Below are 13,584 nucleotides of genomic sequence, written 5' to 3'. Positions count from 1 at the left end.
CACTGTGATGAGTCATTTATCATTGTATCATTGTATTGTATCAGATCACCCATGATCTGAGAGAGGGTGTTAATAGATATGTCAGCCCATGTGTGAGTTTGCATGCAGAGGCTGGGCACATTATTTAGGATATTTAGGCATTTTTATTTGTGTCATTTTATGGTCATATTGGGCATCTATTGCTAGCCGACGTGATCATTTTGAGGACATATTTTTGTCCTATTTATTTAGGCTCTTCCTCCTCTGTTAGTCAGTCACTCATCATCACTTGTGGATCTTCTGTTGGGGAGAAGAGCCAGTGTCGATGCCCATGCAGTGAGTGACTCACCCTTGTATGCAATTGTCTCATGTTGGAAATATGGATTCCATTTCCCGAGCTTACATCGGAGTTCTCATCTGTATTGTGTTCTTCAGTGTTCTTTCTTTCCCTTTTCTCTTTTGTTGTGTTTCAGCAGTTTATTACAGCATATATTTAGGCTTTCATTGCTGCTCCACTTCTGACACTTAGTACCTTAGGGATTGTATTGTCATTCATTCTCACATAGTGGATGTGACCTTCCAACACTCTCTTCTCTTGTTGTTCACTTGTTCACTGCGTGTGTGCGTGTGCACACGTGCTACTAAACCCTAACCTATTAACATCTTGCAATCTGTAGGTTTTTCCTTTGGCATGTGTGATAGAATTTTAGGACTTTTGGGGATTATAGACTGAGTTGGACTAAGATTTGAGGATCGCATACTATGCTGTACGAATATTAGGATTCCTCTTCATGGTTGGATTGGGGTTTTGTGAGCCTTGATGATCTATTGAAGTGTACTCCTAATGAACCATTTCATAGAATGATGGAAGATAAGAGATGGTTTGCAATTGCAGCGAATAAAGTATGGTCATGCAATGGTAGATGGGCAAACCCTAGAACTAGGGCAGTCTGATTGATGAGCTGGTGCTGGGGTCACACTGAATGGGCAGGTGCCCACACTGGTGGCTAGTCCCTCAGTCACTCCATTATGTAAATGTGGGGCGTGATCAGTTGTGCACAGAGCAAGACTCTTAGAAGGTGAGTCTTGCACAATTGCATCCAAGGTTCATTTTCGGAACAGGAACAAGGGAATTAAATATATGTGGAAACAAAGGATTGATGAAGACGTGCCATGTTAAGGTGAGGACTGCAGCTTTTTCTGGAGCATAATGTACTAATAGAGTGTAAAAGCTTTGGCTCTATGAGCTGTCTGTGCAACTGTTGAAAGCCATTAAACACTGCCTCAGAAGGTTCTGCATCCTTTTACCAGTGACTTTTGCTTTTGCTAGTTTTTTTGTGTTGCTATAAACTAGCTGCAGTTCAGGGCATATATCTTGTGGTATCGTGTAGTTAGTTTTAATATGCTTGTTTTGTGTTCTGTTATGCTGTAAATGTAATGTCACAGAAATCAACTTCCTGGTTATAGTTTGGGTGTTTCTGTAAAACAGCTAGCATTCAATGGACCTGCTAAAAAGAGCAAACTGGTTGCAAAGGTGGCAGCTGTCTTCCAAAATGAAAGTGATGAGGAAACCTGACAGTCGATTTTCACCTGCCACTGGTTGTAGAACTCAGGAGGGGTGTGAGTGCACAGGACATTGAGGCGGAAAATAGAGCAACCAAGCTTATGTCTCCCTCTGTGTTATTCATGCTTGTGGTTGAGAGTTTTTTGCTGCTGCTACCCATTATTCCTATGTTTCAATGTAAATATTATATATATATATTTCAGAAATGTGAGGTTGGCTGCCACAAACCTTGGTGTTAAACCATCTCTAACCATTTGTTACAACTAATTAAAGGCTTGCCTCTTTGTAGTGGGCAGATACATGAGATTATGTTGTTTTTTCGAAAAGTTTTCAGTTCGAAATTTTTGAAACACGTGCAAAAAAGATGGTTTTAAATTTTGTCATGCCATGCTTTCTGATGCAGTTCATAATGGATGAATGGATTTTGGAATAGTGGCCATCTGTCATGTGTCTATTTAGAGAACTTTTTGTGTTTAAGCTGGGAGTGCTCCAAGGTTTTTGTCAGAAGTTGAAGTTGCCTCTCACATAAAGGGTATTGTGCTAGATTACAAAATGAATGATCAATGTTGCATTCTATGAAAATTTGAATCAAGTTAAGAGTCTTTCAGCCTTGTGGTTTACTGCAAATTTGTCCAAAATAGTCCATGATTGATGGAGGTCCACAATTTTTATTCTGACTTTTAGTCAATTTGTGTTTCAACGTCCAAACCAATATCACCCGATGAGAGTCATAGAAATTTCATATGTTTTGCTTATTTACAAGGCAAAGACAATCCTGTGCCATGATATATCAAGCTCCATTATTGTACACCTAAAGTGTTTGGAGAGATCCAATTCTAATATCCAGTAGGCTGACAAGAATTTAAGCTGGACTTGCTCATACGTGGTGAATCAAAGATACATCGTGCTTTGTGAGAACCTTAAAGGAAATGCAGAAATTTCCACCCTAGGACAAAATAAGTGTGTCAATAGTGTGTTTTCCCTCAAGTCACATCATGTTACTGAACTGTCAATTAGCAATATTGTTTATTTCCATCTATAATTAATTGGGCAACAAGTATTCAAGTTATTTGGTTGGGTAAAAGTTTTACATAATAATGAGATCAAAAAATTGTTATGAAGCAGCCATGGATTGTCCTTTCCTGATATGCAGATTCCCTTCAATTCTGGTTCAATACCAGCTACTATGCTTGTTCATTATGGAAGCAAGGCTCATTTTTGTCTACTTTTCTTGTTTGGCCTCACCAACTTGTTTTCATTCACCTTCTTTTCAAGTCAAACTGTCTTCTTAATTGTCCTCAATTTTGCATTTTGTTTCTAGGGTAGCTTTATGCTATCTTTTTTCCTTTTACTATTTAGTTTTTGCCTTTTAAAAAAAAGAAATACCTTGAAATGAAAAACCTTTCATAGTTGCATCATTCAACTTGTTTATCATTCTTACAACTTGCTATATGTTTTATGGAATATTTCATGTTGAGGCTTTATGTTCATGGCTTCAAAAAGGGGGGAAAAAAAAGAGGACTTGAAGATGGGCAAGAGCATAGAAATACTATTTCCGCATTATCTTGATTGTAAGGACATTTTGAAATGAAGAATCCAAGAGACTTGCTTCTTGAGCATCAATCTTATCCTTGGGCCATTACACCATGAGGGAATCCAAACAACTTTTGATACCATAGATTAGTTATCCCAATATGAGCTTATAGGACTATAGAAGTATATTAATGAAAACCTAGCTGAGGACTTTGTAGGCATTCCAACTTGCTAGAAGGAGCATCCGTAGTGTTTGAGAACAAAACAAGATGGATCTCTTCAAAAGTGTATAGATTGTTGAGGTCTTAACAAGGTTACAATTCAGAATTGCTACCTATTACCATTAATCCTAGAACTTTTAAGGGACTTCATAAACAGTCAAGATACTCACCAAGGTTGGCCTTCATGATGCTTATGGCATTGTTTGAATAAGAGAAGGCGATGAATGGAAGATAGCCTTCTACACAAGATACAACTATTTTGTGTATGTTGCCATGCCATTTGGACTTACCAATGCTCCATTGCTGTTTTATATTTGATGAATGATATCTTTTATGAGTATTTAGATGATTGTGATATTTCATTTAGATAATATTTTGTTCTCAGAGAATCAAGAGGAGAATGAGCATCATGTACACATACTATTTGCTAAATTGTGGAAGACATGCTGAAAAGCGTAATGAGAGAGGCTTTTCTCATCGAACATTGGTTGAGTTTTTGGGCTATATTATCTTTGAAAGAGAATTTTATGGACCCAAAGAATGCGAAAATCATTATTAATGGGAATTATCGACCTCTAATCAACCAAAGTAGTTGATGAGGACTATTCAAGCTCTGGGTGTATAACAAAACCTCTTCAGTCTATCAACCACAAAGCTATCAAATTTTTAGAGAGGACAAATAGAGAGGATAATCCAATTTAAGAGAGATTCCTTCATTACATAATCAACTACCATCAAGACAATTAGGTATATATGCTATCCTTCGTTGAGTTTTCCCAGAACAATAGTACTCATGATTCTATCCATCATATATCATTCTTTGCAAACTACATTCAATACCATGAGATGGATATTCACACATCATCAAATAAAGGGTCCATCTGTCAGAAACCTAGCACAAAAGTTACTGAGTCTTCATAAAGAATTAGCCATACATATCAAACAAACCTAAGAGAAAAATATAAGTTCGATGTACATCAATGTTGTATGTAGTATCCATTGTACAAGATTGGAGATCAAGTTTGGCTACTCTCATGATATATGCTCATCACATCCATCCCTTAAATTGGATTATCAATGATATGGACCTTTTGGATTATTGGCCAAGCTAATCTAGTTACTTATTGACTCCAACTACCACATTCTAGAAAGATTAGTCTAGTTTTTCATGTTTTAATCTTGGAACCATGTTCTAAGTCCATCCTAGGAAGATCCTTGTCACCACCGCCACTACTTGTTGAGATTGATAGCAATTTTAGAATACAAAGTTGATAAAATCCTTGACTCAAGGATCTTGCATGGATGACTCTAGTACCTTGTGCATTGGAAATGCTATGATGCAAGTGAATGAACATAGGAACCTTTCCCTAGCATTCAACAAGCACTTATTGAAATTGGAGAGTTCCATTGGTAATATTCATCGGAACATGCACCCTTAACAAGAATCAACACTTCTCCTCATGGAACTTGTTGTTGTTAGAAGAGGGGGCAATGTCAAGCATATGTAGATTCTTCAAGGTTCTAGGTTTCCATAAATACTTTTTGAAGATCTATAAGAGCATTCTAGAAGATCTCTTTGAAAATGTATTTACAATGTGCCTTATGTAAGTGCTTATGTCAACCTTGGTATATAGGTGCTTATGTCAACATTGCAATGAAGCACTAATGTCATCAAGGATTACATTATCGCTTATGTCATCAATACTTATGTCAACACTTATGTGAATGCTTGCTTAGAATCTTTCAAGTTCCCACCAACTAGTGTATATAGGGGTCTTGGGCTACAAACCCTTCAGTCTTGCCAACATCAAGTATGATGCTCTTACAAGGTAAGTCCTCTTCCAATTCATGCCTTGTACTCTAGTCGTGTCTTCTATCGAAGTCTTGTCCTGTATCTTATTCTTGCATATTAATCTTTTACTTCCATCTTATAATAATCAATATATGTTGTCATGTATTCAATCATGTTATTATAATAGCATCAAATTATTGTGTTGTATTTGTGTGAGATCTACAAAATAAATAGATCTTCTTCTTGTTAAGTTGACTCGTAACAATTTAATAGATGGAGGAGTGCTTTAACTCTCTCTTCTTTTGCTATGACAAGATTCAAGCCCTAAAAAATGGATTCTTAAAAACTTGGAGCACAAATATCTTATGGATTACATTTTCTAAGGGCATTAGGTGAAAGAATGTGCTATGGATGTAGTTGCAAAAGTTAGCATTTCTATCTTCATATTCTTTGACCATAGATTTTATTATGCATATTATACCCTACAAGTATAACATATAATTCAGTCTTAAAATCCAATATTTTTTCTACACATTCTTCATGATGAAAGTAAGAGTTGCTATCGCTGTAAAGTTCATTGAATTGTTTCCTATCCAAAATGGAGAGATTGAGATGTAAACCCATACAATATGGATAGAACTATTTTTTTGTTGTCAAATATTTCTAGGAAGGTAGAAAGAGGGGTTTCCAATTGGGGAGTTTGAAAAGGGAAATGAAAAGGGCATGACAGTTTCAAAGATGCACAAATTTTTGAAACACCTTCCATGTAGTTAGTGGGATGACTAGCACAATTAATAACTTGCATGTGGTGGAAGGAAGGAGCTAAATAATGTTCATGAACTTCAATTGTAAGTGATACTAATGATACTATCATGCTTGTTTGTTAAATTTAACTATTCAATAGAAGTTTTACAAAAGGAATAATGTTCCCTATTTTCGTGGGATTCCTTCCCAAACCATGAGAAGGGGACAACTTTCCCTCTAAACAAAAAAATAGCATGTGGTGGTCCAAGCTCAATGGGAAATCCCTCTAAACAAAAAAAACAGCTTTCATGGATATCTTATTTTCCATGCAAAAACATTTCCACGATCTTTGTACTAGGAGGAGCAGAAAACCTACTTTCATTTCAAGTGCAAAAAAAGTGAAAAAACCAACTACAAAGGAAGAAAATACCACTCTTTAATTTAATACTCTTTTAAGCCAAAAATAGATGTATTACATTTTTATTGTGCCTTGAGAGTAAAGTTGAATCGAGAATGATGCATATTCATCCATAAAACTATGCCCTTTTTTGCAACCAATTGTGTGGCCAATTTTCAAGAAATTCAATGGGATTGGTAGTGCAAGAAGTTGAAAGCATTGAGTGGAGAGTTCAATATTGGAAAATTATTAGTGGAACTAAGAATTCACCATCTTAAGGGCAAAGTTCCTCTCTCTATTATCTCAAGTCTTTCATTAGAAGGAAGACATGCAAACTAGAGTTTTAACATATTATCATTTGTACATTGACTTACATTCATAGGGCATTCTGTTCTTTTTTCCTCTTATCACAATAGTGGAGTTAATGCAAATTTTTTACCTTGGATATTTAAGCATAGGCTATCTCCATTGGTATCTATCAACATAAAGATGTCTTCCCTTGTATTATAGCCGCTTGCTTTCCATCATCCTTAGATTAAACCAAATATCTTCATTGCAAAAGGAGTAACTTGCTACTCTTGCATGTATAAATATAATCTAGCTAGATAGAGCTAGAGCATCCAAAGCTGAGCATTATTCATCTCTATTACTCCTCAATTTGAGCTACCATTGTTACATGCATTTGTTGGAGAGGCTATGCAATAATTTAATATCCAAAGTTGCGGTGGCTTGAATTGAGAATATGTGAAAGGAAAAATGCAATTAGATGTGATTTGTGTAAGTTTTTCCATCCTCGAAAAGGTAATTTGATGGTGAAATTACCTTGGGACTCTTAGTGAAATAAATTACTTGGTAGCTTATATTAAGGAGCAATAAAGAGAAAAATACTTAGTTTTGTATAGTCTATGTAGTTACAAGAGATAAAAGATTTGTATTTCATTGATACTTCATTACTTTCTAATCCATATTTTACAAGTGAAAAAACTTATAGGTTTTCAAATAATTTCAAGCCAACTCCTTAGACCTACATATACTCATGTTTAAAGCAAAAAAGTTTGAAATATCTTGCATCAACGGCTCCTATTTTGTGTTTGTTATGTCAAATATGACTCTTGATACTATATTTTTTTAAGAATCTTTTTTTTTTTTGGGGGTATGAGAGAACCTTTCAAAGGCGCTCATTTTTTACACGTTTGACAATAGGGTTGCATGACAATCAAGCCCTATTAGTTAGATTTAGCTAGGATAGTAGAAATCCCATGCAAATAACTATTACTTATGTGAATTAGCTACCATGATAGAACTAGCTTGGGTTCATAAATAAGATCTTAAGCTCTTTAGATACAAAAAGAACATACTTAGTCTAGATTGAAACTTGAACGGTTGAACCAACTACATCACTAGCTAGTTCAAAGATTCTAGTTTTGAAAAGAGATTATCCTAGTTTTTATTATGTCTATTGAGCATCCTTTATGTGAGAATCATTTTCATACGTCAATAGAGTTACTACATCTCCAAGCTCTTGCTTATTAGCAACAATACATAGACTTATGTAAAAACATATTGATTTTTACAATGTGAAATGGGAGTAGGAATTTAGCCTTCATTAAATGGGTCTTGATATTTGGACATAAGCCTTGTTATCTTATCAATTAATGGCCTATGTTTTATGTCGTGGATTCTCAAATCTAAAGTACTACTATAAGAGATAAATTGTCCTTTATGAGAAAAAAGTGAGAAATTCTGATTGAGAAAAGATTAAATCCAAACAAATGCTGCAAAAATCCATTCCCATGTCTTAGATAAAGAATAGTAAAAAGGTGTATATACATTGTTTGACATTTGAAACTTCTAGATGGAAGTGTAACTTTTAAAGCCCTCTACTTATTATCATTATGAGCTTATTCCCCAACTTGAACCAAGAACTTGCTAGAATGCACCCACAGTAATTGAATAAGAATAGAAACTAGATGAAACCAACCTTGTAAGTGTCAACATAAATGTTTGCTTTATATTACCCCCCCCCCCCCCCCCCCCACCCCCACCCCCCATAATCGGTCAAAATGAAGTGCTCCTTGTGTCCAATTTTTACTCACTGAAGTAGATTCAATTGTTGTTTGAGGCAATCTACCAGACACTCCAAAAGGTTCTTCCTAAAATCAAAACAATTTCAAGGACACCCATTTACCTTTCTTTTTGTTCCATGATTCATTAAACAAGTTAAGATAATAAGATGTTTAATGTGGCTTCAAGAATGCAAACACAATCATAGACATCCAAAGTAGGAGATGAGAAGATGTCTCCTTTGTGACTACCTTCAAGAGATGTTCCATGTAGCAGTAGGAATCTCAACCCACTATGAATATCAATAAGTTTATAAACAAACATTGCACTTGTATTCTGCACATCAATACATAAGAAGGTATAGTCAATACAATATCATGCCAACTTAAGTTGAATATAGATGAGGCGAAAGGGAATCAAAAGCTAATGTAAACTTTCAAGTGGCACATTTGTACAAGCAAGCCTCATTATGGGTTCATAAGGGAGTGCAATGGGTTGTGCATGTAATATAGAAGGATTAGGATTGCAAATGTTTAGACCTTCATGATGTTGAAGCAAGGGGCATGGCTAGTTATAGTAAAACCTTGATGTGAGATATGAAGAACACAAACTTGGGGGATAAGTGTAATCAATTGTAACATCACACATACTTGGTGGATAGATGTGAGAAATGTATCATTTTTTAAAGTAAAAAGCTTAATTAGAAAGGGGTGTGTAGAGAGGGTTTAAATTATAACCATGGTTGCCCATGTGGGGTGAAGGAGCCATCATGGTAGGAAGGAGAAGACCAATCAAGGCATCTAATCAAGCAAAGCTAGCATCTACATTTAGGCCATAAGTTAATGGATGCACTTGGAGAGCTACATGAGCTACCAATAGCCAAAACAATGGAGGGGAAGAACTTGATTTGGTTGCTCAAATCTCTATGAATCAAAATCAACTAAGTTTAAGATTTAAAGCTTGATGCAATGGTTCTTGTTGCTAAGGTGATATATACACTTTCTTTCATGTATATAAGACAAACATAAAATTTGAGGCATTGTTGACCCTCTCAAGTTTGGACATCTAGAAAATTCTCGCTTAGCTTCTCATCAAACTATTCCTTACATCAAATATCACAAATTTGAGTGTTGAAAAATGTTATTTTAATATGGCTAATACCAGTTAAAAGTAATATTTATAACAACTTGGGGATGCATTTGGGTAGAAGCCCAAAGTCCATTGGCTCACAAAACAAACCTAACTCAAACTAGCCTTAGAAAGGCCTTGTAGTATAACTTTATAGAGTTTTCCTTTCCTCCTAATCCCTCTTGGGACAACAAGAACTTCCTCCTTGCATTTACTTATTCAATGTCCCCCAAAGGCATCTAGCCTCTTGTGAGAGTCCCAAAAAGGGTGGGTGATAGACCCCCTTTTTATATTGGATATGGCACACAACTATGAAATGTTCTAGATCTTACTTAGTCTCTCCCTGATGGGTAATGTATTCATGATACATGTCCATTAGACCCAATTCAATCGTGTAGAGGAGATTACCTTGGGGACCAAAGTTTCCTTGCTCCTCCAAGGTCGCTAAACCCAAGTGTTTTGGAACATGTTGGGTACAAAGCTTGCAAAAGTCATTTCTTGTGCCACGAGACCAAAGAGAGATGTTACCCTTTCTCAGAAGCCATGTCTAAGGCCGGATATGGTTTCCATATATGGGTGTGTGGTTGGTGTGTGATGTGGAGGTTTCATGTCTGTAGATGGGAAAAAGTGGATCCATATATGGGTGTGTGGTTGCATCAAGTATGGACCATAAACCAACTTACTAATCACAATTAGTGTTCTCCAAAAGAGAAGTGATTAAGTTATTACATTCTATTTAGACTGTGTGAACACGAGCATCCTACTTTTTTAAAGCCCTATTGTGAAACACGCATTCATTTCATATGTGTGATGATTCATCGAACATGATTGATGTAAACTTTCCAATCACATCTCTCCCAAGACTGAGTCAAAATGGAACCTTTCCATTCATGTCTCTCAGAAGAGTGAGTCAAAATGGAAAAGTTCATTTGCGAGTTGCTTACACTTCATAGGATTCTATCTCCTTGAGGATAGGTGATGATGGCAAATCATCATCATCAATGTTATCATTATCTTCTTGCATCATTGACCACCACTAGCCACTCTTTCTTTCCTTGCCATTGAAGAGGTTGAAGTCCCTCCAAACCTCATCAAGAATCTTACAATAAAAAAGCTTAGGAAAAATCCCATTATTAAAGTATACCACTCATTCACTTTCTTTGTTAGACATGGCTATGTAGAGCATAAGGTTTCACTTGTGTCAATAGCAACTAGCCCTCTGAAAGCTCCATCGAAGAACCATATTTACTTGATTATAAAGGGAGGGATTTCCCCCTATTCTTTTAAGTATAAACATCCGCAAAAGGCATATTTTAATTAAACTTATTTTTCTAGACGTGTGATTGCTAGAGTTAAATTAGATTTGTTTGTTAATAGCGGACTTAGACATCAAAATGTGAAAGGTGTACTTTTTGCACTCAGACTTGCACTTACAAAAGTGGCCTATTGACATGCCATGCCATAGACCAAACTATAAGTCTCCTAGAATATTTCAATAGGCTTCAAACTCGATTTTATGGTTTAGGAATTTGCTTAAGTTTGTCTATGTTTGAAGATATATACCATCAAATCTCAAAGATTGGCAACCTGTTGAAAGTGTAGTTTGAATCTTTTTTGACGCATTTCATGGCTCTATTGGTGAGCATTTGTACAAAGCAACCTCAAATAGGTCATTGGATGAGGAATATTTTTCTTTTATGATAAATTTTACAATGGATCATCAAGGTGATAGGATATGGATCTCTCAAGTCTCTTTCACTTCCAGCTCTAGATAGCACAAAATGACCGATTCTGGACAAGGAATCATGTGAATATTTTAGGTTGAAGATTTATACATATATTCAAATATATTTGTGATCTGAACAAATGAAGATCAGTGTCTTCATACCACCTATTCCATTTGATGGCACCTAGCTTGGATACGTTCTTTACTTGAAGGCATAAATAAAGCCAATCACAATGGATGGTATGGATAGAGGCTGAAATTTATTTCTTCTCTCCCATTCATCAAACACATGCAATCATAAGTGTGTAGCTCAAAAGATGCAACTCTATATTGACTTTTCAAACTCGTTGGATAAGAATTGCATTGAAATCTAGTGAAGTGTTGAGAAATGTGCAATCACATCCACCATAGCCTCTTTGTATGGGATAAACAAGGCAAAGAAACAAACTGCAAATAAAGCCTTAGACTAGCTCATGTATGCACGGTTTATTAAAACCACGGTTGTTGAATACCATGGTCCCTTTCCACCTATCTCCACCTACCAATACCACCTATTGTAAGCCTATAAAAGGCACTCATCCCCACACTCATTTAGTCAGTCATTATCAATCAGTTGTACTTGCATTATGCTTGGATAATATTAGTTGTTCTTCCTTGTCAATGCTTTTGCATCATTATGATTGTCTATTTGCTCATCAGTGATCCTCCATAGCTTGAAGGGAGGACAATGATAGGATGCCTTTCCCTTTCTCTATCTTTTAAGTTCTCCCCTCTTCATCTATTGCATTCTAATCCTTCCAATATCACTATTCATTTCAGAGGTGAAGAGATTTGTATCGGGCGAAAGACTAATGGCCAACATTCGGGCAAGCACCCCTTGTATAAGTACACAATATAGATTCATATATAAGGGAAGATAACAAAGAATAAGAATACCATTGATTGTACCCACAAAACTCTCTTTTGTGCTTCTCGCTCTCAATCCTCTTGAACTTCGTGGGTTCTACCTCACACCCCACCATTGCTTTCCTCTCAATTGTTATTAGAGTGGCATTCATAAAACCTCATACTTGGAGTGAGGAATGTAAGGAGTGAAGATTTTTCATAGATACAAAGAATTTGAGCTTTTCTTGTGACAATCATGCTTGTTATTTATGTCTTGAAAGAGGTACTACTCTCATTACCAAGCTCTACATCTAAGTCAAACAAATGCTTTGGTTTGAGAAGCCATTAAGACTTGATTCTAGGGCTTTCATTTCTCGAATTTTGCTAAATTAGAAAAAAATATTATAAGAGATATTGCTCTCATTATCGAGCTCTAGATCTAAGTCAAATAGGTGTTTTGGCTTGAGGAGCCATTGAGGCTTGATTCAAGGGCTTTCATTCCTCGATTTGGATGAATTTGGGAAACCATTAGTGGCTAGAAATCAGGTTAAATACCTTGGTTTTGGAATGCTCAAGAAGAGATATTGGTTAATGTACTAGATGTATGACAACATAAGGCTTGCTTAAGCAAGGATACAACTTATTAGGGGGGCTCCTTGTTGGTAGCTCAAGCCTTAAGTAGGGGGTTCAAGTGGAGGGTTAAAGTAGGGGTTTTGCCATTTCAAAGATAGAGAAATAATAGAGAGAATGCCTTCAATGGTAATATCTACTATGAAGCATCATGTAACTTGTCCACAAGGTAAGGGAGTGTGTTCCATATTAAATCAACTACAACAAAGACATCTTGAAGGTCTTGATTATTTACCCTGCCCAGTCTTAGCCTTCAACCATTTTTCTTTAGATAATGGATCCCTTAGCTCATTAGCTAAGGTTAAAATGTTAGCTTATATGGACAGTCATATGGCTTGTTCCACATGATGCGAGACTTGGACAAGTAGCTAATGTTGATGTGAGAGTGTTGTCGGAAGTTGGATAGCCTTATGTTTTACAAGATGGATAAGTGGGACATATGCAAGCTCTTGTTGAGCTAGCATTACAATGACCTATGGGGTTTCTAAACCACTAAATAGATACACTCCATCATTAGACTACTCCAAATTACGCATTGTGGTGAGTCTCCTTGCTATACTAATGTTATGACTAGGAATGATAGTCATAAGTGGAAGAGGGTTATGTAGGCAGAGATAGATTCTTTGATGAAAAATGCTACTTGGATGTTAGTTACCTTGCTTAAGGGCAAACAAACAATCCCATGCAAGTGGGTGTACAAGTTGAAGGTATCTGCATCTAATGCATTGCCCAAGTACAATGTAAGATTGGTGGCAGGGGTTCAAGCAAGAGAAGTGAATTAACTTTGATGAGATTCTCTCCAATAGTCAAGATGACCACCCTACATACAACACTTGCATTGGTTGCCAAAGAGGATATGGAGTTGGTTCAAATGGATATAAAGACAATTATTTTGCATAAAGACTTGCATGATAATATTTA

At 36.1% G+C, this 13,584-nt stretch overlaps 1 protein-coding gene across 2 annotated transcripts in view; it reads left to right on the top strand.

Moving 5' to 3' along the window:
* Positions 1-1,908, top strand: part of LOC148036464 (D111/G-patch domain-containing protein) — an 84,716-nt gene extending 82,808 nt beyond the window's left edge. The window contains exon 7 of one of the 2 annotated variants that reach the window (XM_087678451.1): positions 1,469-1,908. In XM_087678451.1, coding sequence (XP_087534577.1) covers positions 1,469-1,472 — 4 coding nt within the window. In that variant the 3' untranslated portion in view covers positions 1,473-1,908. The remainder of the gene's footprint in view (positions 1-1,468) is intronic. The other variant, XM_087678450.1, reaches the window with a different exon arrangement.
* The last annotated feature ends 11,676 nt before the right edge of the window (positions 1,909-13,584 follow it).

Source organism: Lygodium microphyllum, chromosome 5, assembly GCF_053477565.2.
Source record: "Lygodium microphyllum isolate KBCC chromosome 5, Lygodium_microphyllum_v1.1.10, whole genome shotgun sequence".
Lineage (NCBI taxonomy): Eukaryota > Viridiplantae > Streptophyta > Polypodiopsida > Schizaeales > Lygodiaceae > Lygodium > Lygodium microphyllum.
Note: the sequence above shows the minus strand (reverse complement) of the source record. Positions and strands in the feature narration are given on the sequence as shown.